The sequence below is a fragment of the Pelecanus crispus genome, chromosome 3 (genome assembly GCF_030463565.1).
Source record: "Pelecanus crispus isolate bPelCri1 chromosome 3, bPelCri1.pri, whole genome shotgun sequence".
Lineage (NCBI taxonomy): Eukaryota > Metazoa > Chordata > Aves > Pelecaniformes > Pelecanidae > Pelecanus > Pelecanus crispus.
This window is the reverse complement of record NC_134645.1, coordinates 84994061-85021756: the sequence shown is the minus strand read 5'-3', so window position 1 is coordinate 85021756 and position 27696 is coordinate 84994061. Positions and strand designations below refer to the sequence as shown.

Here is a 27696-nt window from a genome sequence, read left to right as displayed (position 1 = left end):
TATATACAATATATATGTACATTTATCTCAAAGGAAAAAGGTGGTTCAGCCTCCCTCTCAGCATTAGCTATATAGGAAACGCAGCAAAAAAAACCACCCAACATCTGAAAACTTGTAGGCTTAAGTTTGGCTCTATGAACCTCACTCTTACATTCCTAACATACAAACAAACCTCTTTAAATAAACCCACTCGTGTCAGAACAGAAGCACACGTTACTAAACTAAAAGAGCAACTGTACTGAGGGATTTGAGAAAAGTCTCTTAGGTTTATTATGTGCTAATTCTCCTTTATTATCAATGTCTCCTATTCGTGGAAGCATCTCTTGAGAAAATACTACCCCTCCTCTCCAAATATAATGAGCCAGCCAAGATGGCAAGAAATGCACTACCTGAAGCTACTCTTCCCTTTTTGTTCTTAAGCCAATCAGATCATTTCAGTAAGTGACATTTTCCCTGTCAAATAAATAAATATTACAGTATCTGTTGCCTAGGGTGATATTCCATTTCCTTGCAATTAAGCTAAGGTGGCATACAAGCAATTCCCTTTCCCTACTATACATTTCTGATGATGACGGTTGGAACATTACTGTCAGTTCAGTCTGTGCCTCAGTCACTGTAATCCGTTCTGGTTTGTGGCTCCACAACATTACACGTCTTTAGTCAGAAGTGTCAAAGCTGATGATTTTTTTCTAACTTGTTCTAACTAAATAATCATGCATTTGTTTTCATTTGGTTTGTCCTCTCCACTCCCATGAAACAAAAATTTACTATTCTTACTTTCAAGTCTTTCAATTTGCTTTATCTACCCACCACACTGGGTCTGCTATTAAAGTTTGGAAAAAAGAAAAAAAAAATTCAAAGTTTTTGCAGCCATCTTTGGCAAAAAGTGGAAACAAAACCCAACCAAACAAAAAAAACCCACAGCCAATACTCATTTCTGTTATTAATACAGAAAACACAAGTTTGCCAAATTATTGTCATACATAGCATCTGTAGCTGAGAATGGTAAATACTTATTTTGCTTATAACCTTTTTTCCACCATCAGACATTTTCTCCTACTTGCTATACTACATATGGTCATATTGCAAACTTTATAGTCATTATATATTTGCCAACCCTAACTTAACCAACATTTTACTCCAGTACCTCTTATGATTAAACTACACCCCAATGGATATTTAGGACAACTATGTAGATCTTCTCCACCTATTCCAAGTTGCTCGTTACGGACATAAATATTCAGATTAAAGGAAAATGACACTGACAAATCTCTCTACAGCTTGGATTTACATAGTTTGCTGTGCTTGATTGGTACTTGAACCAGGTCCTTACTTAAACCTCAGTCCTCCTCTCCCAGGTGAGTCTTATGCTTATATACAAAGTATATCTTGCAGTGATTTCCAGATGAGCAGCTTTTCCTCAAAAACACATAGTGAGTTTTCAGTTACATTACTTACAAAAAAATTACTAAATTATCTAAAATGAGGACAAGTATGGAAAGAACATGTATTCTGCTGGCTAAGAAACAAAAGCCACTACAGGAGAGCTGTCTGAATCACCTGAAGGGAAATGAACTTTTAAGTTCAGATTTACAAAAACAAAACATTTAGCATATCAATAATGAATTATATCCCAACAATAGACTTGAATGTTTTTATGCATTTCTGTAACAACTTATAATAAAATTATTTTTTATCATTGGAAAATAATATATTTGTATGTCATCAAAAAAGGTTTCCCTTTCAACCTGTGAGGATGATGTTAGGATGGGTACGTATGTAACGAAACTGAGAACCAACTGGGAAAAAATTGTCTGTAACTACAGAGGGATTGTTTATTTGAGAGGCAAAAAGGGCAGAAAGGAGGAGTGCCAAGAAATGAGAAAAGGGGAATATAAACTATGCAAATATTGTCATTTGGGCAGTCCAGGGGTAATTGTCAGGCAGCCCTGCACTCGATCACCACAAGCTGGAGCAGGACAATAAACCAAGCTGTTGTTCTGACCATACCACACATTTCAAACCTGCTATCATGGTCAGGAGGACTGGGGGCTGAGGAGGAGCTGGCTGCCTTTACTTGCTAGTAAGGGGACATGTGGGACAGATGGATCAAGCATCCCCGTAACACCATGTCAGTGCCTGTGCCAGGTCTGATTGTGTTGTCATCTTCCTAACATCCCAATGTTATCCTAACAGAAAAAATCTGAATTGATCAAGTCATGGAAGAGAAGTCAGAAAAGTGGAGAGTATAACTTTTAAAAATTACATCAATAGTATGTATAATAATACAGCCATTTCCAGACCACGTGTACCAAACAGGACTTTTCCCTTCCCATCACAGCTGTGTCCGAAACCTGCCTTTACTATTGCAGCACAGCAATAAACATCTTTTAAAAACTAGTAAAAGAGTATGAATTCTGTAGGCAATTTCAAACAAAGAAGTTAAAAAGATAACATTTATTTCTTTGATCAATTATCAGTACAGACTGCACCTTCTCCATATTAACTTTGGGCATCGACAGCTGATGCAAACTCACTCCACATCTTGCATGACTTTCCCCCAAACCTCGCATATCAGAAGTGCCAGCTGAAATGTGTGCATTGAAACGGAGGTACTTGAGTTGGGGCAGAGAGGTGGTCCTTCCTAGGGGCGCCTCTGTCTCAAAGACAGGCAGCTGCATGCTTAACTTCTGGCCTGAAGAAGTTAAAATCTATTAACAGCACAAGCTCTACTACTTGTATCAGAAAAGTAGGATTAAAAAAAATTAGGGCCAAATTTGTAAAACTAACAGAGTTGGGTCACAAACATGGAAAGAATGAACCACAAAGCAAAGTTTAGAACACATGTATCGTCAGATGAGTTTAAAACATTTTTGTCAGTGATTTGAAAAATATTTGAAATTTTTTTTCTGATGACTCACTAAAGCAATAGCCATTACAACCATGAATAGCTTTAACAGGCATCTTCTGTGCAACTGTACAGCAGGACCAATTACTACATGCTGAACCCGAATAACTTCTCTAGCCTTTTTTGAAAGTCTGTGTTTAGATGTTTGTTTCTTTCTTAATTTACTAGTTATTTCCAAAAGAACGAGAAATAGAAACACAAGTGAGGCAGGTTAACATTCAGATTGGGATAAAACACCCTCTGGCCTATAATGCCAAAAAAAAAAAAAAAAAAAAAGCAAATATACTTATCCATATTAATTCTTTCCATCTTTTACTTAGGGTTCTGTTCAAGATACTTGAAACATAACCAGAAAAGGAGAAAACATACCTATTACGTTGAAATGAAAAATTCTTAAACATGTGACAGCTAGAGCTTGAGCCATGTGCTCAGCTTATGAGCTGATGAATTTAAATTCTGCTAACAGCACAAACTGAGTTAGTTTCAGTCTGTAGATCAAAAACTAAGTTTCCAATCAAGACTAAGTTCTCACACCACCATTGCCATAATGTATATTCAGTTTTAAAATCTTAATTCCAGATGAGTGAAATTATTTCTCTCCGCAACACCAAACACTTCAAGTAGAAAACATTTTTTTACATTTTTATGTGCTTATGTAGCGATCCAATGTTTCATGATACAATCACGTAGAATTGGGCTCAAGCTGCGCCAGGGGAGGTTTAGGTTGGAAATTAGGAAAAATTTCTTTACGGAAAGGGTGGTCAAGAATTGAAACAGGCTGCCCAGAGAGGTGGTGGAGTCCCCATCCCTGGAAGTATTTAAAAAACGGGTAGATGTGGCACTTCGGGACATGGTTTAGTCTAGTCTACCCTTGATTGGCTTAGAGTAGACTTGGTAGTGTGGGTTAATGGTTGGACTGGATGATCTTAAAGGTCTTTTCCAACCTAAATGATTCTATGATTCTATGAATTAAAGCAGATAACATCAAGATTGTTCTTTTCTCACAGTAGTACCATTCCAAAAGAAGCTGTTGCTTTTGCTTACTATGGGTCAATCACAAACCATACCACACACTACACAACAATACTATCAAAAAGCAAGAATATTCACATAACAACGGAACTGTATTTTAAAATAAAACAGAAAACCAAATTGTGCATATACATATCAGATTAACTGGAGTTTCAAAGATATTTCAGGGCAAGCCTGCTGTCAAGCTAGAACTAAAATTGTAACAGTATGCAAAGTATGCAGGCACAAAGCAGCTTGGGAAAAAAAAACCCACAGCAAAACAGTCTATTATTACACTACTAGAGAATGAAAACATACCTATTTGTTTTGCAGCTTGTAATATAGTTTTTAAATCACCATTTACAGTTTGGTGTTCTTTTTTGTCCAAATTGTCATCAACAAACTTTATTATCTTCTTCCAAGTAAGATCAGACTTCAGCAACTGTTCATGCAGTTTTGATCTTTTAGTCTGAAAATGCAAAATATTTGGGATTTCTTTTATTTATTTCAAATTAGTACATGGAAGTTCCTTTAAAATTAAACACCAGATAAAAACATTTCTTTCCAATTGCATTCAGTCAGTATGTAGTAACAACTGCAAGCAGTTTCCCTATTACCTGTTCTTTACACTCTTTCCTGCGCATAAGGAAGGAGGAGGATACACACACACATGCTCTCTCACTACTTTACTCTTTCTGAGGCAGAATTCTCTGTAAAGCCAAACTCTTGCAACTTCAAGAGATTTACAGCTCCCAAGATCCCAAATTCATTTCACATTACAGGTTCCCACAACACATCTATTGCTTTAATGCATTATTTCTTTGGGGGGGGGGGGGGGGGGGGGGGGGCAAAGTACCTAAATTCAGTACCACTAAATTTATTCTAAACATCCCCCAACAAGAGTCCAAGGTGAACTTAACATTGAAAGGGCAACGTTTGGCTCCCCAGTTTTGCATAAGCTCGGAGCCAAAAACATACCAGCCCAGCCCAACTTAAGTAACTTCCTGAAACACAAAATAACAGGGCTGTACTAACACAGCCAAGTGACCCTATCCATATAGCACATTACAACTGTAAGGGCCTAGCATAAATCACAAAGCTACAGCAAACTTGACTTTGAGCGAGGACACTATGAAGGAACGCACAGAAAGCTATACACACTCTGCCCAGTCTTGCTTGCCTCCTCTCATGAAATAGCAATGCAAATTAAGAAAGCAAACAAGTCTTACTATATGCACCTAATACCTTACAATTATGCTTTGGAAAAAAAAAAAAATCTTTACCGTTAAGTCAGCTAATTCTTCACTGTAATCCTCATGTTTAGTGACATTTGAAAAGGAGCGTAAAGCGCCTGTAAGACGAGGCAAGGCCATCTGTTACTCCTTCAGTGATCCATAGGATGAGAAATTAAATCCCAGTTCAAGCACCTAGATGAGAACAAAACAAATAACATGGCTTTGTTAATGCTATAAATACAAACTCGCATCACAAACTTGGAAGACCTTTTTGAGCAAGCAGAACATGGCTGGCACTTCCAATTAAACAAGGTAAAAAAAAAAAATCTCTCTCAAAACGTTGATGATCAAGATTCAATAGAAGGGAGGTGAACGGCACAGATAGACAAGACATGGTAACGTGTGGAGGTCACTCAGCATGTTCTTCTTCTCTCTCCTCCCTAAAGAAAAGTTACTAGCAATGAGGCAAAGTGGCAATTATTCCTTTAGCACCACTAACACAAGAGCATTATAGTGAAATCTATGTAACTGAACTTTAGCTCCCAACAGCAGTAAGTGATTACAACCTGCAGGAAGATTTTCTCTGAATCAGCCCACGCTGGGAGCATTCAGGTCATTAACAGCCTCCAGCGCTGATGCAGGGACATCCTTCTTGACAGCCACTTAGCCATTTTTAACCAGCAAAACAGGCAAAGAAAATTACAACAGGAATACAAGATCGTAATATGCATAGCACTGAACTATTCCAAGAGATAAAGGGAATAAAAGGGCTACTGGAAAATTGAAAAAAAAAGTATGCCTTGAGATGTTTTCATCTCACAACTGGGAGCATACAAACACACTTACACAGCACGGGGCTCTCTCCAGGACTATAGCCTATTTGCGCACGGTCTTATTTCCTGTGTGAAACAGGCTCATATCTATACAGCAAAACACAGCTGTTCTCCATCTGAACTTGTACTCGTTCCAAGCCTTTTACTGAAACTATTCTCGAAGTTGTTTAATTTTGAAAGGTGCCCACAGCTGAATTGTTTAATGAACTCTAATGCACAGCTACAGTTTCTGATGGTAGCAGATAGATACAGATTTAGACTATTTTTGAAACAATTAATGATACCATTACAAACCTAATGATCTGCATCATTCTTAGCATGCCTGAAGACCATCAGCCATCCAGAATTTAAATAACTTAAAATAGAGTTAATAAAATTACTTCCCTCCCCCCAGCCATATACTGTACAGAACTCCCTGCTTTAATCCAATTATCCTTAACATATTTCTTCATTTAATGACCAAATTTGTATTCTAGCTATCAGCTTTGCAATACAGCACAAAAGCAAACCCCGATGCAGCATTCCAGTCACAGACAGAGAAATGTCACTGACTTGTCAGGTCTGCTCGTTTGACCATCTCACATTAAGATGCTTTTTGAGAAAAGCTATCACAACAGCTGATATTTTGGAGTCAAGTGTTATAACAATGAAGCTGCAAAATGTGGAAATATAAAATTTTTAACTGTGAAGGGGATAGAGAGGACATGTTCATATTCTAGCCTAGAAGCAGACAGAGTCAAGCAACACTGCAGCTTTTGAGATGCTCAGTGGATAGAAGACATATAAGTCATATCAGCATAGCTGCTAGTGAAAATAGCCTGTAAACAGTGTAACTACCATTCTAGCAGAGAAGTAGCGTGTCCAAAATTTGAGGGAATCTAATCCGACCTTTTTTGTTTGAACCCAACAAAAATGATAAATCACTCTGATACTGCTCCAAAGACAGCATTGCCATTAGCTATTAAAGATCACTCCATTTTGCCTATTTATTTTATTATACGTACACTCAAATACCTTTTTCTATAGAATTACGGTCCTTTTCAATAACATAAACCAACATAATTGTAGTATTATCTTAACTGTCCTTTCTGAAATAACATGCACAGTAATTTATGAAAGTTCAAACCTATTTTTAAAAAGTTCATTTTTCACACACACAAGATTTTAAAACATCTCCAGCAGGCCCATTTGTTAGGAAATTAAGTTTTAAAGGAGTGTTTCTTCCTCCTTTGTTCATTGCATTATTAACACTTTCTGAAATAAAAAACCTGGAACCCCAGAGGACAAAAAAAGGGCACACCTCCCTGACCGCAGGCTTGGCCAAAGAGCCAAATCCAGCCCCAAAGCCCTGCAGTTGAGCTCGTATTAATAAATGCTGCTCCATGCATGCCTATGTGCTTTGAGAACTTGCCAGTCCCAGAGGGGGCTGGTTTGGCAGAGCAGTTGCCCAAGGCTTCTGCACCTCATTTATAGGCAAACTCCATGTGCCCTTCACTTCTGGCCCATGACATCCACCCTCACCAGGGCACCACAAGAAAACAAAAATAGCCATCAATTAGAAGGCAAGGGACAGGTGCAATTACTTTACTGTTAATGTGAAAACCAAGGTGAAAATTAAGAACTTACACTATTATTCTGCAACACACTAGAGCCAGCTGTAAATGCTGGGTCAAAAATGCTGTGGCCCTATGAGATGCAACATAAATTTACATTTGTTTAAAAAAAAAAAAATTAGTTACCTGCTTTCACATAAAGCCTGCTGATGTAGATACCTGCCTGCATCACACTGCCTTTAGAGTGCATTAGCTACTGCTTGTCTTCTCACAGCCACCATAAGGGTAACTAATTCCTTCCGATTTGACAGAGGTATACCTGTTTGCCTGCAGCTTGCTCTGAAACATCTGTACTACCAAAATGATCCTGCTAAGATCCTCTGGTTTTGGAACAAGGACCTAAAAGGCAGCAGCAATTAAATCCTATTTACCAGGGCCTGCATACAGAGATGCAAGATGAACTTTTGCCATTCTTCTGCCCATTCCCCCTCGAGAAAAAGGTGTGAGAATAGGTACCATCTTATTTCATTTTCGTAGAGGGACAAGTGGAATGGGAATTTAACCTTAAGATCAGCGCAACTTTACATGGTAAAAATACCTCCCCCCTACCTTCAATCAAGTAAGGACAATTTGGGCCCATTCTGCTAATTTTGTTTTTAGGAAAAAGAACTGAAGTTTGACAATTCCTAGCACTATCTCAGATTTCCCGCCTCTTTTAAAAAAAAACCTTAACTTTCCACTAAGCCTCTGTCTGTAAAGCAAAAAGAGCAATATCTACCTTCTAAAGCTTTGTGAAGACGACAGGCGATATCTTTTAAAGCTTATTTTACTACTTTAAAAAAAAAAATGTTATTTTAACATTGAAACTTTTTATGAGGGAAAGTAAAACATAAAAGCAAGTTATACTCAGAATTCAGGTATGAAACCATTCAAACTTTATAGTTTGAAAGTAAACCTAACGGTAATCATGGATTGCAATCTCAGCAGGGGTTTCTTCCATTAAATTGAAAAATGTAGAAAGTTGCTACCAATATTACAAAGGTAACTAACATTACTGGAGAAGCTTTCCACTTCATATTTTTACCAACTACTAAAGTTTTCCTCCCACTCTTGACCTTCCTGTTTTCTTCTATAAGCAAGTAACAGAACCATCTCTTTCTCTTCTCCACTGAAGTGTTACAGAGATTATGGTCAAAGAGTTTTTTGTTGTTGCTGTTTTGTTTTAAACTTACTTATTTTAATTCCTATACCCTTTAACAAAACAAGCCAGCTGCCCAGTAGGGCTAAGAGAAGGGGATTGCTCAAACGTAGGTACCTTAATTTTCAATTTGGAAATGATGGAATAACAGACCATTAGCAGAATGACAGGTAAAAATCAGCAGTTGCACTACCCTAAAGTACCAGCTTCTGTAGCCTCTAGTATTTGACGTGTTACAGATCCCTTAAAACCTCACAGCAGTCGTTTTGTTTAAACTATTTAAGGTATATTAAGCCATGTTACCAGGTTTTGCCTATATTGCCTATAATTCTTCAAACTATTAACAAGTTCCTTGCTGTCTATATAAACTTCTCATTTATAAAACCTGAAAAAGTTGTTATTGATTACTAATCTAATCAAAGAACATTATAAAGAAAAAGAGGCTTTAGACATTGGCAATTAATAACATATTGACCACATAGTATTTGGATCAAATGACATTTTTACTTTCAGTTGTCAAAGTGGAATCATTTCAAATGAAAAGGAAGCTAAAAATGATATCCCAGCCATAAGGCAATTAAAAAAAAAAAAGGGCCAATGCAGTAACTTTTTTTTGTACTTTAAAGGCATTTAAAAAACATTAAAATAAGTATTAGCACAGGATTACCTAAATCAAACACAAAAGCAGCAAGACTATGAGGACATATTAAGACAGTTTAAATATATCCACACACAGAATATTTTACTACTTTACACTACTGTGCAAGAGGAATACAAATAAATAAATCCTGAAGCATTAAATTTTAGTGACAAGAACACATTTTAAAATTGCTACAATCAACCTCAGCAGCTTCATTAACACAAAGGTAAACTTCAAATTTTATTTACAAGTAAGTCTCAATATTTTAAAAAATCCCACACTCTATTGGTGTGTACTTCTCACTGCCATTTTAAAGAAATAAATAAAAGCATTAGATGAAAAAGCTATTTTGCAACAATGGGGACATTTATATTAGATTCACTTGAATTTCTTATCCAAGCATGTTTGATGCAAACAGTACAAATACAGCACCTAGCATCAAAGCTGACAGCCAGGGATAACAGTGGTTTAATAATGCCTGGGACTTTAATCATAAACAGCAGGTCAAAGCAAGATACTACAATATTAGTATTATCCAACTTCATATTTTGCACCTTTATAAGCAGTGCTATATGATGTAGTAACACTTGTACACTTTCAGACACCTAATTTTCTGCAAAAGGCTCAGACATCACACTGGAATTCTCTCAAGTTGTCCAAGTCGAATATTGCTGATCTCCAGTCAAGACCAGGTCAGTTTTTGAAAGGGAGAAATCAAGATTAAGGAATGTACTCAGGAAGAAATAGTGGCTGTCTGATACTTGGTATTCATCTCACTGAATACCAGAATTCAAACAAATGCTTCAGCATAATGAGGAGGCATAACAGTGCCTGTGTGTGCCATCATTCATATAAGAGACAATTTCAGGATCTTAATTATGTAAGTCACTAAACCAAAAAAAAACCCCACCCTAAAAAACAAATAATGGAATTGCAAGCCATGCATTCAATAGAGTATTAACCCCTTCCAGATTCTCTCTCTCATAATCTTAGCCATGCACATGGGATTAAACACCAGCTGCCTCGCACTGCTCCTGCTAGCATCAGCTAGAGTAGCATTTCCTGTGATTATGCCCAAATACTGTTTTGGTGTGATGCCAAACATGTGGCTTGGCCCAATAACGTGTTCATTTTAGATGTGCTTTGAGATCATTACTAAGGATAGTTGTCTCAAAAAAAAAAAAATTAAACCACCCTTTTTTCAGAATAACTCATCTTTCTTTTCCGAGAACATAAGACATAGTTCAATTGTTAGACTGAGAAATGTCTGCATTTTTACACTCCATCACCTTAACTTTTTCATTCCCTGCAGCAAGAGACAAACTGCATCCCAAGCAATAGAGACTTAAAGACTTGCCTTACATGTGGAGATGTACTGTAAGCGAATATCCAACTTCAACATACATAACATGTATGTTCATTTAAACACTAGGCATGAGCCACAAATACAAGGGGGGTGTGTGTGTGGGGGGGTTGTTTGGTTTTGTTTTAGCTTAATAGGGGGCTGTTATGCCCCTCTCTTTCACACCGTGCCATCAACAGAGGTTGAAAACAACCCCGGGGGGGTTCATCATTCTCCATTCCAGAAAAGTTTGTCACAAAAGGAAAAGCAGGAGGTGTATGGAAGGTAAATACAGATGTACATGTCCGAAGGAAGTAAAGGGAGGACAAAAAACAATAGATGAGTGAGAGAAATTAAAAACCTTTCAGCTAATGACAGCTAAGTAACCACATTGCATCTCACCGAGGATGGCTGAGAGGACACGGGATGCATTTAGCAAAAATAACTGCTGTAATAATACATACATAATACGTAATTGCATAACTACTGTGATAAGACCATGCTAGAGCACCTGTTCAGATAGTAGTAAGAAAGTCCCCATAACACATTCCTGTAGTGAATAGCAAGAACACAAAAGGATAAAGCCTCCAACGCGAACTACTGGCCGCAGAGGTGGCATTGCCAGGTTCTTTGCAACTCAGCTTCAGTAGGTAGAATAATTGCTTATAACAGTTGCTAAAGATTCACAATGAAATTTTAATGGTGGTGTGGTTTAATCCAGCAGGCAGCTAAACACGATACAGCCACTCACTCACTCCCCATCCCCAGTGGGATGGGGGAGAGAATTGCAGTGGGGGGGGAAGTAAAATTCATGGGTTGAGATAAAGACAGTTTAATAGGACAGGAAAGCAAGGGAAAATAATAGTGGTAGCAATAATATAATAAAAGAATATACAAAATAAGTGATGCACAACAGTTGCTCACCACCTGCTGACTGATGCCGAGCCAGTTCCCAAGCAGTGGTCCCCACTTCCTGGGCAACTCCCCCCAGTTTATACACTGACCATGATGTCATATGGTATGGAATAGCCCTTTGGTCAGTTTGGATCAACTGTCCTGGCTGTGCCCCCTCCCAGTTTCTTGTGCACCTGGCAGAGCATGGGAAGCTGAAAAGTCCTTGACTAGCATGAGCAGTACTTGGCAACAACTAAACCATCAGTGTGTTATCAACACTATTCTCATTCTAAATCCAAAACACAGCACTATCCTAGCTACTAGGAAGAAAATTAACTCTATCCCAGCCAAAATCAGGACAAATGGAATAAACAACTCGAGGTTACTGCACAGAGGTACAACTGGGTGACTACCTGCAAATGAAAATCTGTACAAGTAATAATCAGCAAGCATAATAGGCTTACTGTAGCAGAAAACCACTAATAAAAAACTAATAAAAGCTTTTATCTTTTTTCCAGGCTCTAATAAGAAGGCAAGAACAACAACAACAACAAAAGATATGTATTTCTCTGCTGTGAGTAATCTGCTTTAAAAATAACGTTCTGCACAGATCAAGTCAAACCTTTAAACATTACACAACCTGTGATAACAAGTAATCTTCACAGAATCACAGAATCATAGAATACCAGGTTGGAAGGGACCTCAAGGCTCATCTGGTCCAACCTTTCTTGGAAAAAGCACGGTCTAGACAAGATGTCCCAGCACCCTGTCCAACCGAATCTTAGAGGTGTCCAATGTTGGGGAATCCACCACTTCCCTGGGGAGACTATTCCAATGGCTGATTGTTCTCACTGTGAAAAATTTTCTTCTTGTGTCCAGTCAGAATCTCCCCAGGAGTAACTTGTACCCATTACCCCTCATCTTTTCTATGTGACTCCTTGTAAAAAGGGAGTCTCCATCTTCTTTGTAGCCACCCTTTAAATACTGGAACATGGTGGTAAGATCTCCCCTAAACATTCTTTTCTCAAGCTGAACAAACCCAGTTGTCTCAGCCTTTCCTCATATGGAAGGCTTCCCAGTCCTTTGGTCATCTTTGTGGCCCTTCTCTGGATACTCTCCAGCCTGTCCACATCTTTTCTGTATAGCAGGGACCAAAACTCAACACAGAATTCCAGGTGTGGCCTGACAAGCGCTGAGTAGAGTGGGATAGTGACTCCTTTATCTCTGCTGGTGATGCCCTTGTTGATGCAACCCAGCATCCTGTTGGCTTTCTTTGCCTTAGCAGCACACAGTTCACTCATATTGAGCTTGTTGTCCACCAGGACCCCCAGGTCCCTTTCCACAGAGCTGGGTAGAATCCAGCCTGTGCTGCGCTCCTGGATTATGTTTTCCCAGGTGCAAGACCTTACATTTGTCCTTGTTGAACTTCACAAGATTCTTGTTAGCCCACTCTTCCAGACTATCCAGGTCTTCCTGCAGGGTGGCTCTCCCTTCCAAAGTGTCCACTTCCCCACTCAGTTTGGTATCATTGGCAAACTTCATCAGCATACACTTGATCCCATCATCCAGATCACTTATGAAGATATTAAACAGCATTGGGCCCATTATCGATACCTGGGGAACCCCACTTGTGACAGGTTGCCAGTTTGAAAAGGAGATATTTACCACCACCCTCTGGGTGCAGCCTGCCAGCCAGTTCCCCACCCACCACAAAAACCGCTTGTCTAGACCGTAATGCATCAGTTTCTCTAGGAGGCAGCTGTGCGAAACCGTATTAAAAGCCTTGGAGAAATCCCGGTAGACAATGTCCACCACTCACCCCACATAAACCGGGCAGGTTACTTTGTCACAGGAGGCGATCAGGTTTGTCAAGCATGATTTGCCCTTTGTGAATCAGTGCTGGCTTTTCCCAATCATGTGCTTCATTTGACTTGTGACAGCCCCCAGGAGGATTCGTTCCATAACTTTCCCAGGGACTGAACTAGCACCGATAGACCTATAATTTCTTGGATCCTCCTTTAAGCCCTTCTTGTAGATGGGGTTGACATTAGCCTTCTTCCAGTCTTCTGGGATGTCCTCCGATCTCCACAACGTCTCAAAGATTATGGAGAGCAGCCTCACAATGATGTCAGCCAGCTCTCTTAACACCCCTGGGTGGATATTGTCAGGGCACATCGATTTGTAGGGGTCAAGCTCCTGTAATAGTTCACATACCAATTCTTCCTTCACTGACGGTGGGTCTGTGTTTGCATCAACCTGGATTTTTGTTCCCAAGGTCTAGGGCCCAACAGTGCTGGTACAGGCAGAAGTGAAGAAAGTGTTGAGAACCTCTGCTTTTTCATCACTGTTGGCGACTAATTCACCTTTCCTGTTTTAACAGTGGGCCATTATTTTTCTTCTGTTTCTGCTTGTTGTTTATGTACCTAAAGAACCCTTTCTTGTAGTTTTTGACATCTCTGGCCAATTTCAGTTCAAGCTGAGGTTTTGCTCTTCCAACTGCATCACTGCATGTCCTGGCAATGCCCTTGTAGTTCTCAATAGGTATTTGTCTGCTTTTCCGTCTCTGGTACGCTCCTCTTGGTTTTGAGCAGACTCAGAGTCTTGCCATGAGTAGGGCTTAATTGTACTTCCATGGTTGATTACCATACCAAAGACCATAAAAGGTCTGAAGGTGGCCACAAGAAAAGCTTACCAAAATGAGCTTTCCCATTCTAGCACTGCTTCTAAATCAAGCCACCCCCTCACCTTCTCCCAGGAGAACAGTTTACAGGAACATTAGCTCTTTCAGAACATTAGAAGGTGGCCTCCCATAACACTCCACTTCAAAACATTAGTGAAATTGATCTGGGAGGGTGAATTGACCTTACATTACATAAAGGGAGAGAATGGATCCATCTACATGTCAAAATCCTTCAGCAACCCAAGAAGAAACGCAAGAACCAGAAAATAATCATACTGAAAAATGTTCTTGCAAAGATATAGTTAACAGTATTATACAAGAAGCATTTAAGTGTAACTTAACTGTGCAAGAGGTAAAAATCATCGCATTACAGGTCTTCTAGAAAGATTTGTTAAATACTATCTATACAAACCTCTGTGAGCACCTTTATGCAACCAAGGCAGATTAACATGAGGAATTATCAAGAATAGTATCAGCTTCAATGTGCAGTCAGGTGTATCTCATGGATAACACACAATTATGCCTGGACATAGACAACTATGACATATGGTAAAAATCCAAACATCTTTCTGGAATTAGCAAGTAACATCCCATAAGCAGAAGAGATAATGACTCAGATAAACAGCATTGAGGTTAATAAACTGGACCTCTTCTTTAGCAGGGCAACAATACTTACTTTTATTAACTTTTTAAAATAATAAAGTTATAATAAGAAAGTTACTTTTGGATAATACAAAATATCTTTAACTGAAATACGAATGCATATAATAGAAGCTTACTGTTGGGATATCCAAAGCTCAGGAAGCAAGTAGAGTTAACTGAATAATTAGCTTTCAAAAGATAAGATAAATTACACTTGGCTCACGAGCTTGGTCTACAACTAAGATCAGGTTCTGCTTTTTATTTTCTTTTGAGAAATGTTTGTGTTTGGTACACAGAAGAAAACAAAGTCCAAAGGACTCTTCAAGGGAAATGGGACTACCAGAAGGAAAGCAATTCTACTTCACCCTCCAGCTTCTTCAGCAGCATAAAATGAGAAAGACCAAAAGAAGACATAAATTTAACAGACACATACCTGAAAGTGCAAAATAGCAAACTGTGTATCGAATTACTACAATTAGGATACCTAAGTCATACTGTTCATACTCTCATCTCATTCACAGTTTAGTTAATTCTACTCTGGAATTCTCCATAGAATGAAATAACTGACTAAATTTTTTTATATTTCAAATCAAGCTTGACTAGCATCGGTTTGCTTAAGAGAAGGGACAAATGTAACTTCATTTAAATAATAAACCCTCAGCAGATGCTACAGAAACAGTAAAGATACGATACAGCTTCTGTTCATTATCAGTGAATTTGATTGAAAACTGTGCTCAAGAAACAGAATATGCTTAATTTTTCTCCTTTCCAATGCTCCCTCCCTTCTATCTCCAGTCATACAACACTAAAATATTCAGTCCTACAAATACACCTTGAGTAGTCTGGAGCATTTGACCACCTCAAACTGAGGGCTGAGGAATGTCTTTTTGCCACTGCTTCTTGTGAAAACAGCATCGGCCTATACCTGCTGGAGGAAATTCTTCCTAAAAACTCAGCACTGGCACCTGCCCTTGAATATTAGGAGGCAGTGGGGGGGAACCACCTGTTTCTAATCCTGGTCCCTAAAGGATAATTGGAGATACAAGCCCTAACATACTCCCAGAGTTTGCCTACCTTACCTAGATTAACCCTAAAAAGTAATGAACATAAAGGCTGCTTTTAGCTAGGTCTAAGGTCAAGCTCCAAAACAACTGGAAACAAGACTGGAAAGCAGAAACAAAGTCTTCAGCTCTGTTCCAGCATAAATTTGCCAAAGTGTTTGTTAGAAGGTCTACTATTCTCATCTTCATCTCCAACATGCATCCCAGTCATGTTACCAGGGAATCTGTACAGGAAAATTCACATTCTGAATACTGCCCCCAAGAACTCTATGGACTCATACCTATTAATTTAATGCAAGAGTGCCTCACCTGCCTACTGTGGTTATGTTTACAACACACACGTAAGCAGACACTACTATGCTTACAGACAGAGAAGTACCACACAAGCCTAGAGCCTATTTCCTTCAGGGCATTTAGGCACATGCACTGGCATTTTTCTCTCCAAAACCAGCTGTGACTTTGGCTAGAACACCAACAATGTGAAATCAATTCTGAAGACCTGTGCCTGAATCACACAGGAAGATTCAAGCTGCCCTTATGGCAGACACCTGGATGGGATTTAGTCTCTAAGCACAGTGCCTAGTGGCATTTGATACCCTCTATAGTATCAAGATATTTGCATGGACCAACAGCTATGAGAGAGGTCCTATGAAATGTCCACATCCTCTGAAACAGTAGCTGGATACAAGGTGTAATTCTGTGAGGTTTTAAACTGGCAACAGGTGTGTGTTCAAGCACCTGAATCACTTACCGGATTTACAGACAACTAAACAAATGCCTCAAATACTGTATTATCTCCCAGTTCTAAATAACTGGAAGCTTATTATCCACTCAAAACCATTATTATCCTTCATAATTTACTCTGACTTCCTTCAAAATATGGTTTCAATAGGCCTCAAGATTGGAACTGAATCATTCTGAATCTGGAGCATCTCCCCCAAATGCTTTTGAAGGAAGCACAAACCATCCCTTTTGAGAAAAACATAACCTATTTTAGCATTTAAGAAGGATCTCAAATGCAATAAAACAAAAGGCTAAGCCAGGTACACTAATCCTTAAGATCCTGCATGTACATTATTACTCAAGTCACAAAGGAGAGGTTGTGTGAGTACATTTACTCTTTCACTCCTCATTAACCCATCCTGTAAGATTCCTGAAATAACTTTGGGAAAGTTTTTGAAACATAGTAGAGCTCAAATAAAAAAGTATTATAGTAAAGTCTAGAAAATAGTTTTTAAGAGGCATCTAAGAGGCACCCATTATGTATCAGTTGCCATTATTTTTAAGACCACTGCGTTCATAAGAGACAATGAACAGGACATCTAATGTAAGTGTCCCTGAAGCACAAAGCTTCCTCCCAGACCTAGGGACTGCATGGCCACGCAGCTAACGCAACCCTGTACAAACATGGGAGGCAGCACCAGTAGCCTTAACAACCCAAAGCAGCAAACACTCTATAACACCTCTAGTCAACCACATCATTGCATATAGACATACAGTAACAAGTGATTTTTACAAACTGATCTGAAAGAAAATGAAGTCTTCTGTGTATGTGGACAAGTCCAGCTATATCACTGGCAAAACTCTTACAAACTTTGAAAATATATATGAGATTCATTTGCGAATAGCCAAGGTAACCATGGGAGAAAGTCTTTTTGAAGTTGTAATACTGACTGGATGAGTTGTGTTGCTATTAGCACCGCCAAAATCAGAATCAAGGATTCATTAGTTGGCTAAATAACAGTGTCTCTGGTACTTTATGACATTACTATTTTATATTCTGCTGAATTCATCAACAAAAACTACGTCCAAGAATTGCGCTGACCTGTAAGTAAAATGGCAGATGTCATCAGAAGTGGATCACAAAATTCATGCTTTATTCAGCATGGTGTAAAATGAACTCTTTTCTTCACAGAAATGTCATTGGCAACGTTCATATCACCTGGAAAGACAGGATGTCAGTTCTGAATTAACTGTCTTACCAAACATCAAGAGTCCTTCTCAAGGACTTCTTTAGTAATTAGTTACGGTTAATGAAATCATTGCATCTAGCAGACAATGCACAGTAGCTGTATAAGCCCAGTATAAACTAGGCCAAGATTCACATTTAATCTTAAAGAACAATTGTTCTATGAAAGCACTGAAGCAGGATTTCTCATTTAGAAAAAATATTAAATAATTTTTTCATGTTCAGTAGTTTCTTCATTAAAACTGGTAATAATACAGGTAATGCTGGCAATCTGAAACAAAAAATCTGCAAGTACTTAAACATAAACTACAGAATTATTTTTCAGAACAGAAGTATGCAGAGTTTTAGACCACTTAAGAAAGAAGCTGTAGATTCTACAGTGCCTCTAGTAACATACAAGAAAACTAATTTAATTGTCATGTACTAAAAATATGGAACTGCCCTTCAAAAGAAACAACAGTTCTGGCCAACTTTGGCTATCACAAAATGAAAAGTTCCCAAAACTATCAGCTATAAATAAGCTCATCCTATTTCCAGCAACTTGAGTGAGAGTCAGAATTTTTATCAATGGTTGCAAGAAATAATACAGAAATATGTAGAAAATAAGAATACATAGAAATAACAATAACCAGTTGTCATTGTCCACACAAATGAATCAATTTCATTAAAATAATGCAAGTGTATTATGTAATTTCAGGTGTTTACTATATTTAGCAACATTTGGGTTTATTGCATTCATTTAATTTTCGTATTAATGTTTGTAATATTTTCTAAAAAATGTCCTTACCCTTTTTCTACCATTCAGTACTTTGTTTGAAACCTGTCATAGTTTTTGAGTAGGGAAGGAATCAGAAAGTCAAGACAGAGTTTGAGGAAAACTCTAGTTAGTAACATCTGTGAACACTCATGACAATTGAGATTAATTAAGTAGGGCAAACCTGCTGACTAACATCAATGAAAACTCTCATCAGGACATTATGATCATGTGCACACTCCATTGCAAAGATACAGTAAATATCTTCCCAATAATACACAGCAACTGGGAGCTGAAAGCCATGCATTTTATCCAAAATTCATCTCTCTAAAAAGTGTTTTAATTCTGAATATGCTAAGATGACACTAATATAATGTCACAGATAAGCATCCCCTAATATTAGTTACTAGGCTGCTGCACTTGAGTCCTGTATCAATACATTAAATACACATAATTAGACTTAGCTAAGTTTGAGTAGATTTTAGCGCTATGTTATTCCTCAATCTTTCTAACATTACTCCCAAAAGTTTCCATCAGCTTTTCTTCCCAACGTGGCAGTACCAAACTGCCAAAGACACTCAGTCCCCAGTAACTCCTGATTTCCTGAGAAACATCATGATTTAAGAATACACAAACCTTCACGCTTTTTAACAAAACTCTCTAAGAACACAAAATTAGCAAGATAACTTTTCCCAAATGCCCAAACTGTAAGGCACACACAAAACATACAGATCTACACAATGCAAACCAGACAAATTCTACCACTTTTGTTTTCTGACCACACTTAGGCATTTTGAGGGGGTATCAATTACTGGATAGCTTATTCCTGCTTTCTGCATAAAACAGCTAACAAGAAAGCCTGGCATGCCCTCTCTTTCAAAGTGACTTCTAGCTAGTCTTCTAAGTCAGATGACTTACTGATTGTCTCTGCCAATGACCAATGTCTTCCATAAGACAACTGTTTATTTGTTAGCACTATGCTACCCCTCAGTCTTTCTAACATTCCTCCTGAAAGTCTCTGTCAGCTTATTTAAATACTTTTCCAAAGGTGCATCCACATGAATGAACCCCTCACGGTCTAGCGGCCCTCTCTTACTGAATCCACATCACAGCACACTGAATATTCAGTCCAGCTGAGTCAAAAAAGTGAAAGTTTGTATTTCCCATCAGAAAAGCAAACAGAGGCACATTCAAAATGGAGCTCGATGTTTGACATAACATGGTCAAATACTGAAGTGCAGGGAAGATTCATACAGATTGCCAAAAATCAACTTATCAAGACAACCTCTTCCAGTTGAGGAAGAGCTGAAAACACAGTCCAAACCACCCCGGCCTTCCAGGTACCTCTGGGGGTACCTCCCTCTTCAGACCTTCCTCCTACTGCCTGGAGGCAATACTACCTCCTCCCCTGCAAAGAAAATTAGAAAGAAACCCAAGGTTGTAAAAGACATATGAGAAGCTGTCCCAAGGCAGACAACTGTCCGCTTTTGATTTGGTTTCATAATAAATTATTCTAATCTGTTATTTAACATTGGTAGGATGTAGGGAAAAAAAAGGCCAAAATTTCAGCCTAAAAATTTAAAAAAAAAAAAAAAAAAATGCAAGAAGCACCTTTTTAAGTGTACCCCTATAGCCTGAAAACATGCATACTTCCTTTTAAGGTAGGCCCTTCTACCAAGGGAAAAAAAAGAGTTAATTAAAAATACATTTAAGCAACACTCAACTATTGAACAGACACATAGTCCCATAAAGTAATATTATTAGAGACAGAGTCCCATGTCTTCAGAACTCACACACCAGGCAGGCACTTCAAGCAGCACATCAGCTATTTGATGACCAGCAAGTAAGAGCTTCCTAATTGATAATTTATTATTATTACAGTTTAGAATTAGATCTTTTTTTAAAAAAAAAAAAAAGTGCCAGATTCCTGCAGTGTTACAATGCATGCAAACTAGAATCAAAACTAACAGCTGCTGCCCACCCTTCCTGGGCTGACTGCCTATAGTACTGGCAATACAAGCAAGAGGATACTTTGAGAAAGACACCTGTATGGTTTCCTACAGCGAGGAAACCGCTAACCACTTTTTCACAAAGATTGTAAACATTAGAAATGCGGGCTTATTCCATGAGAAAATGGGGAGGACAACAAAAATTGAGGCATAATGTTACTATGCTTGGCTGGTATAATGAGAAAGAAAATAGACCCATTATGTCTCTAGTTATCTGAGGAGGTTAAAGCAGGATTTTTTCCAGTTGTGCAATTTTTAAATGGTTACATTTCTAGAAATGTAGTCATATTCTGTTAGAATGTATGTAAAATTTCTTAACACGTTTTAGAAAATGGTACTGAAGTCTATGAAATATGCACATACTAGTCGAGATTCTCCTACTTTAATAACAATTAAGAGCCTTTGAACAAGTATCATGAGTATTTAGCACGGCAGATATACAAACCGTTCAGATTCATAGAACCAACTTTTAAAGACTCCCCATAAACAAAAATACCACACTAACAAGAAAATTATATAACCAAGCATTTTATTTATATTCATGCTTCAGAGGCAACACAGCTTTATACCATATGATGTCATGCTTAGCAATAAAAACCCCAGGGAAAGGGGAAGAAAGGGGTGGGGGGACATCCATGCTTATGGCGTTTGTCTTCCCAAGCAACTGTTATACATCTCCTATTTCCCCCCCATCTTGCAGCAGAAGGGAGTGAGTGAGAGGCTGGGTGGGCGTTCGGCTGCTGGCCAGGGTCAACTCACCACAACTAATAAATTTCTTGAAAGAAATGGAAGAGAGGACTTTCAGAGATCCTCTTTACTCTTCCCTAATCTTTCAAGGAGAGGACAAATTGTTCCGCCTCAGAGCGGCAGCTAAGAATAATGCCTTCACATTTCTTGAACAAATTAATCAGAATCCAGTTTCCAGATACAGATGCACTAAGCCACTCAGTTCAGCAGACTTCACCAGTTTCAAGGAAAGGAGTGGTTGATCTAGATATAAATGTTTCTGTCTACATTTTAAGAAAGGTTTGAACGCATGCAAGTAAGTCACTACAGTACAAACTCATCTATTTATTCTCACAACTTCCTCAGAATCTGATTTACAACTGGAAAACTGAAGTTTACTCCACAAATCACCTGATAAATGCTTCAAACACCAACCCATCATTCCATGGTCATCCATTCTTACTGTATGACCACCTTACGATTTAAGATTCAGGCCTGTAATATCAGATTCAGTTTATTTTTCAGGCCAAACTTCCAACATGCCTTTGGGCAAGCAAGAGTAACAGATGACTCAGAGTAAGTACATGCCATAGAACAAATGATGGGAAAGTCTAGGGAGGTGTATAATCCGTATCCCTAAGCTACAATCCTAAACTCAGCATATAACGAAAGGGGAGAGCTAGCAACTTTTCCCTCCCTAAAACATCAGTTACGTAAAACATTCTCCCCCTTCCTGTTAAGATTTGTCTAGCATCAACAACGTTTAACAATCCAGAAAAAGAACACGAGTTTTAGTTCACATCTCAGAGATGCACTCAGCTAGAAGCCAGCCACCAAACTCTAGTCTACACATTAATGTACTGAATAAAACACCGAAAATATCAACTGTCCTGTCAGCAAAGACAAACTGGTAAATGCCCAAGCAGTCCAGCATAGCCACTGTAGCCTAATTAAGTCTTTCTTCGTTTCTCCCTAGCCTAATGGATTTTCAATAAACTACACAAACTTGTGTACAACCTCAAGATGAATATGCTATACTAAGTGACTAGAATAACCTCAAGGAACACAGGGCATAGGGATCTTTCGCACGACCGGTTAATTCAGTGAGCACCATTACCACAGAACCAGAGCGCGCTGCTACTTCTTCCTTCAGTCACATTTTTAGGTGTCTGCGCAAAACCTTGGGTGGGTTGACCCTGGCCAGCAGCCAAGCAGCCACACACCTGCTTGCTTACCCCCCACCACAGTGGGACGGGAGAAAATAGGAAGAACGAAAGTAAGAAAATGTAAGGATTGAGATACAGAGAGTTTAATAGAGGAGGGAAAGGAAAAAATAACCACAAGTGAAGGAAAGGAGATCGCTCCCCACATCCCACAGGCTAACAAACGCCTCGCCAATCTCCAAACAGACACCTTGGAAGCAAAAAAACCCCTTTCTTCTTCCTCTGCCTCAGTTTTTATTTCTGAGCATGGCAACACACAGTATGGAACACCCCTGCGGCCAATTCAGGTCAGCTGTCCCAGCTGTGTTCCCACCCAACTTCTTGCCCACCCCCAGCCTACTCGCTGGGCAAGCAGGGTGGGAAAAAGCAAGCCTTGATACTATGCAAGCACCACTCAGCAACAGCCAAAACATTGGTGTGTTATCAACACTGTTTTAGCCACAAATCTAAAGCACTACGGCTATGATGAAAGTTAACTCCTAAACCCAGTACAAGAACGTACTCGCATTGCTTTGTGCAAACAGAGGCGATCAAATTCCTCAGGGAGAGATGAGCATAAAGAATGCCCTGACTGTAGATCCCCACAGGGATTGTGCTTGCAATAAACATGAAATTGCTCATTTCTGTGATGTGATGAGGTGTTTAAAAAGCAAGAATGGGTAAATACAGGATGACTGACTACTGCTCACAATGTAAGAATAAGGAGGTACATGATAAAACTGAGTATCAGGGCGAAAACAATACCAAATGGAATGCCTTTCCTATGTAGAACATAATTAAATCTGGGAATTCATTGCCACAAGATGCCAAAAAAGACTAGAAGTTCACGCGAGCTCATAAAAGAATTAGATGAATTAATGAAAGTCAGATACCTTGGCAGTTACTGAACTCAACAGCTTAAAGGCAGATCATCAGTTATTTAAATCACTGATTATTGAAAGGTAGTATGAAAGCAAGACCATCACTGTATTTGTTTTCCAATTTTTTTTTCAGTATATCACCTAAGTGCCTGCTACTGGCTGCTACAGGAGAGAGACACTAGACAAACGTTTTGTTTGAAAACACAGCTACAGGGTAAGATGACAACAGAGATTCCGAGGATTACAATTTGGGATTTAGGAGCCTAATGTCTCTAAATCTGTTTGTGGGTCCAACCCTTGTTTCCTTCTCTTCTTAGTTCAGACATCAGCTATCATATTTTTAGCAAACTTCCAACTACAAATTATAGGTCATTTGTTAAACTGCTTTTAATTAGATGTTTGTCCAAACTAGAGAGTAGATTTTGTTTTTTCTTCTTTCTCCAAACATTAAAGCATAAGTTGGTTTAACAAAAAATGCATAGGCTCAACAGTGCTCAACACCAACTTCAACAATTGTTACTAAAACAATTTAGCAGGAAAACATTGAGCTGTTATTTGGAGTAATGAGGGCTTCCAGCAAATTTTGTAGGGGGAAAAAGCAACCTGTTCAGTACTTAAAACACTAACATGAGCTAGAATTAATCACAAATTTAACAGCTTCCAAAGAAACTTTACATTATAACTATTCAGCGAAAGACAACATGTGCCTTTCCTTCCCCCAACCACCACCCCACCCCAACAGCAGCTCCTATGACTATGTAAGAGAAGAGGAATGAAACACGCAGGAAGAACATGGACCAGCCTGAGCTCAGTTCAGTATTTATAATTTTTTTCAGAGAAAGAGTTGTAATTTAACAAGAACCTGCAGAAATACACACTGGAACTTTACAAAGGATGAAATTTCTATTAACTCTGTAAAGAAAGATTTTTCAACTCTAAATGTTCTTCTTGACAATAGAATTAACACTACCCTTACTAAATCTGTAAATGATACTGAGATGCAAGGGACTGCAACTATTTTAGGGGCCAAATTACAATTTACTATTATCTTGAAAGAACCTTATCCAACATGGATAATAAAACATTACATTAAAGTAAAAGTAAGAAACTGCAAAAACAGAGGATGCTAAGAAAGAACACATTAGTTGCAGTTTTGCAGAAACACATCTATAGACTACAGCAGGTGGCAATCATCATGTCATTTGTCATGCTGGAAACATGGAAAGACAGGAAACATTAATATTTAAAGACAAGAGTGAGGCCTTAAAATATACCAAGTTGTCCTTCCACTAGTCAGCATTAAAAGACTCCATTACTGTTGTCTTTGTTGCACACCCTATCTCTAGAAAGACACATACCAGTTTAGAAGGATGCAGTGGAGGATAACAAAAATGACAAACAATGTAGAAGTCATTACCTACTAGGAAAGATACAACAAACTCAGGTTAGATAGGTTATTGGGAGGAGAAACCTGTTGATGGATTTCAAATACATACATGTCAGCTGGAGAAAGGAATGAACAAGAGGAAAACAAAGGGGTGAAAAAGAGCAGTTTCTGCTCCTCTTAATTTTAAAAACAGAAAGCCTACCCAAGTATCACTTGAGGTTTAGCTTCAAAGAAAGCTCCATAAACACAGAACTGCCACAACAAAATATTGTCATTTGACAATTTCTTACCTTCTCTCTGATTCAACGGAACTAGTGATCTCACCTCTTCCAAAGGCCAAGCTAGCTTTTCAAGAAAACTGAGCAGGTCTTACATTTAAACTAATTTATACAATGCATTAAAGTCCCTAGTTGGGAGTTGGTCAGTGTTCCCCGATAAATAGGAAGAGAGCTCCTCCAAACATCTACACACCTAATTCCAGGATGATACAGGTTTACTCTGTCACGACCAGAAGAAAGTCAGATCCAAAGGAAATTATTTTATTATGGCATCTGCTGAAAAGCAGTGTGTGTTTACTTAAGACTCAGGACCTCACCGATATAATTAATGTGGTCTTCAGATGAAAGCCAGCTTACACCTGAACTGACAGTTGGTTTGGTTTTCTTCCTCCTAAAAAACTATCTCTGCAGCCTACCATGTGGACACACATAACCATTGTTGCATCTTCTCTAGAATTTCTAGTATTTTTTCTACTCCTTGACTAGACTCAAGTCAAGTCTATCCTCAAGAAAATAACTAAGCTTGACTATTAGATGTCTTCTTTGCAAAAGTGAAGATTATTGGTTCCATTTCAATAGTACTATTTCAGAGTCAATTATTTTAAAAGCCTGAAGATGGAAAAGCGTCTACACAAATGTTAGTATATTAAAAACAACAAAAAAATCTAAATTCAGAACTCAATAAAAGCTTTTAAATAAAGGTATTATTTGAATTCCAACACCATACACTCTCTCCTGAAGCACCTGAAGGGTAAGCCTTAGGACACTAGAGACCCTCATGCATTTTACAAGCAAAACCGCCCGTTTACCATTACCAACCAAAATGAAGCAAGTAGTACTCGAAAGGGAAAAACCACTCCACGTGATCATGTGCTGGATTTGCATTCTTCATTTCTAGTTCTCTACATTTATTGATACCAGTAGTAAGTACTGAAAGTATTCAGGCCTGTTCAACACCTGTGCCATCTCCCACTGGACAATACTCGTTATCCCCGTTTCAATAACCACACTGAGGCCGAGACGAGAAAGAGGAGAACGGGGCCCGGGCTTTATTAGTGATATTCTATCAGCCGCTGAGGTGCGCTCTGGGGCTCGGACACACGCATGCAGACGGCAGGCCCCGGCCCCGCTGCCGGGCCAGGGCACCCTGCCCGCCCGCCGCGCCTGGCCCTGCCGCCGGGCCCCCGCCGGGAGGCGGCCGGGGGGAGGCAAGGCCCGGCAGCTCCAGGCCAGCGGCCTCCCTGCCCCGAAACAGCCGGCCCCCGCCGGCAGCGCAGCGCGGTCCCCCTCCGCTCTCCCTCCCCCAGGGGCGGCGGGCAGAGACCCGCGCACCGGCGGGCGAACGTGCACCGCCGCCACCGCCGGGGCAGGCCGGGCCGGGCGGTCCCACTCCTCACCGAGGGGGCCAGACCGCGGCTCCACACCAGCCGCGGCGGCGAGCAACGTTCGCCCCATCTGCCGGAGCGCGGCGAGCTCCGCCCGCCGCCGAGGCCGCCGCCAGCGGCCGCCGCGCCACCCGCCGCCGGAGCCCGGCGAGTCCCGGCCGCCCGGCGCAGCCGCCCGACCCCCGCCCGCCCGAGCCCGCCGCGCACCTGCCTTCCGGCCTGCCGGTTCCGCTGCCGCGAAGAGCGGGCGCGGCGCGACACTGCCGTAAAGTGAGCAGGCGGGGCGACGCGAAGCGCGGCGGAGGCTGTGAGCAGCCGTGCCCGTCGCTGTGCCCCAGGCCGGCTCGGCTCGGCTCGGCTCGGCTCGGCTCGGCTCGGCTCGGCTCGGCTCGGCTCATCCACCTCGCCGGGCTCTCCACTGTCCGCGCCCAGGACGTGCCTCTCCCCCCCCGCCTTGCCTCTCCGCGCCGCGGAAAGCCGGCGCCGTACATAGGCCTACCCCGGCTACGGGCCGCACCTTCGCCTTCCTCCGCGCCCGCGCTAACGCTGTCCGCCGCCTTTTGTGTGTAGAAAAATGTGTCTCGCCGAGGTTCTGCGGCTGCTGTGCCGCCAGCCGCGCCCGCCCGCACCAGTTGTTCCCTGCGTGATCAAAGACACCGTGGGGGCAGCTCCCGGCAGGATTTCTGCGCCCCTGTCAGTGCCTCCGGCCTGCCCGGACATAGGGGTTTCCGTGGCTTTCAGGCCTCTGCGTTTCACCGGCTTGTCCATCACTGCACTTTCACTGTTCCCCAAACCACGTCTGTACACGAGTGTGTGCCTCACGTGCTCTTCCACGCTTATTTCTTAAGTCTCGTGTGTTCCTGAGCAATGGGGTTTCTAATGCAAAGGCTCCATAGTAAAACGACGCTAAAGACCGAAGCTGTGCAGAGAGAGGGGGAAAGCAGAATGAGCGATGTCAGGTAATTTTAGGACAAAACCAAGTTGCAAGGAAAAAAATGTTCACTTTAGAGTGCTTGGGTGTCTGTATGCAAATACTTCTGGACTCTAAGTGGCTTCCAACTGGATAACTGTTAGCATTCAGATTATTTATTTCTGACTTCTGTCAAGT

The 27696-nt window shown here is 40.1% G+C and overlaps 1 protein-coding gene across 1 annotated transcript in view; it reads right to left on the bottom strand.

The window, feature by feature from the left end:
- ASCC3 (activating signal cointegrator 1 complex subunit 3) overlaps positions 1-26832 on the bottom strand; it is a 293625-nt gene extending 266793 nt beyond the window's left edge. The window contains exons 1-3 of the mRNA XM_075708596.1: positions 26796-26832; positions 5203-5346; positions 4238-4388 (exon numbers count right to left, since the gene is read on the bottom strand). Of these exons, the coding sequence (XP_075564711.1) occupies positions 4238-4388; positions 5203-5292 (241 nt within the window). The 5' untranslated portion in view covers positions 5293-5346; positions 26796-26832. The remainder of the gene's footprint in view (positions 1-4237; positions 4389-5202; positions 5347-26795) is intronic.
- Between the last annotated feature and the right edge of the window lie 864 nt (positions 26833-27696).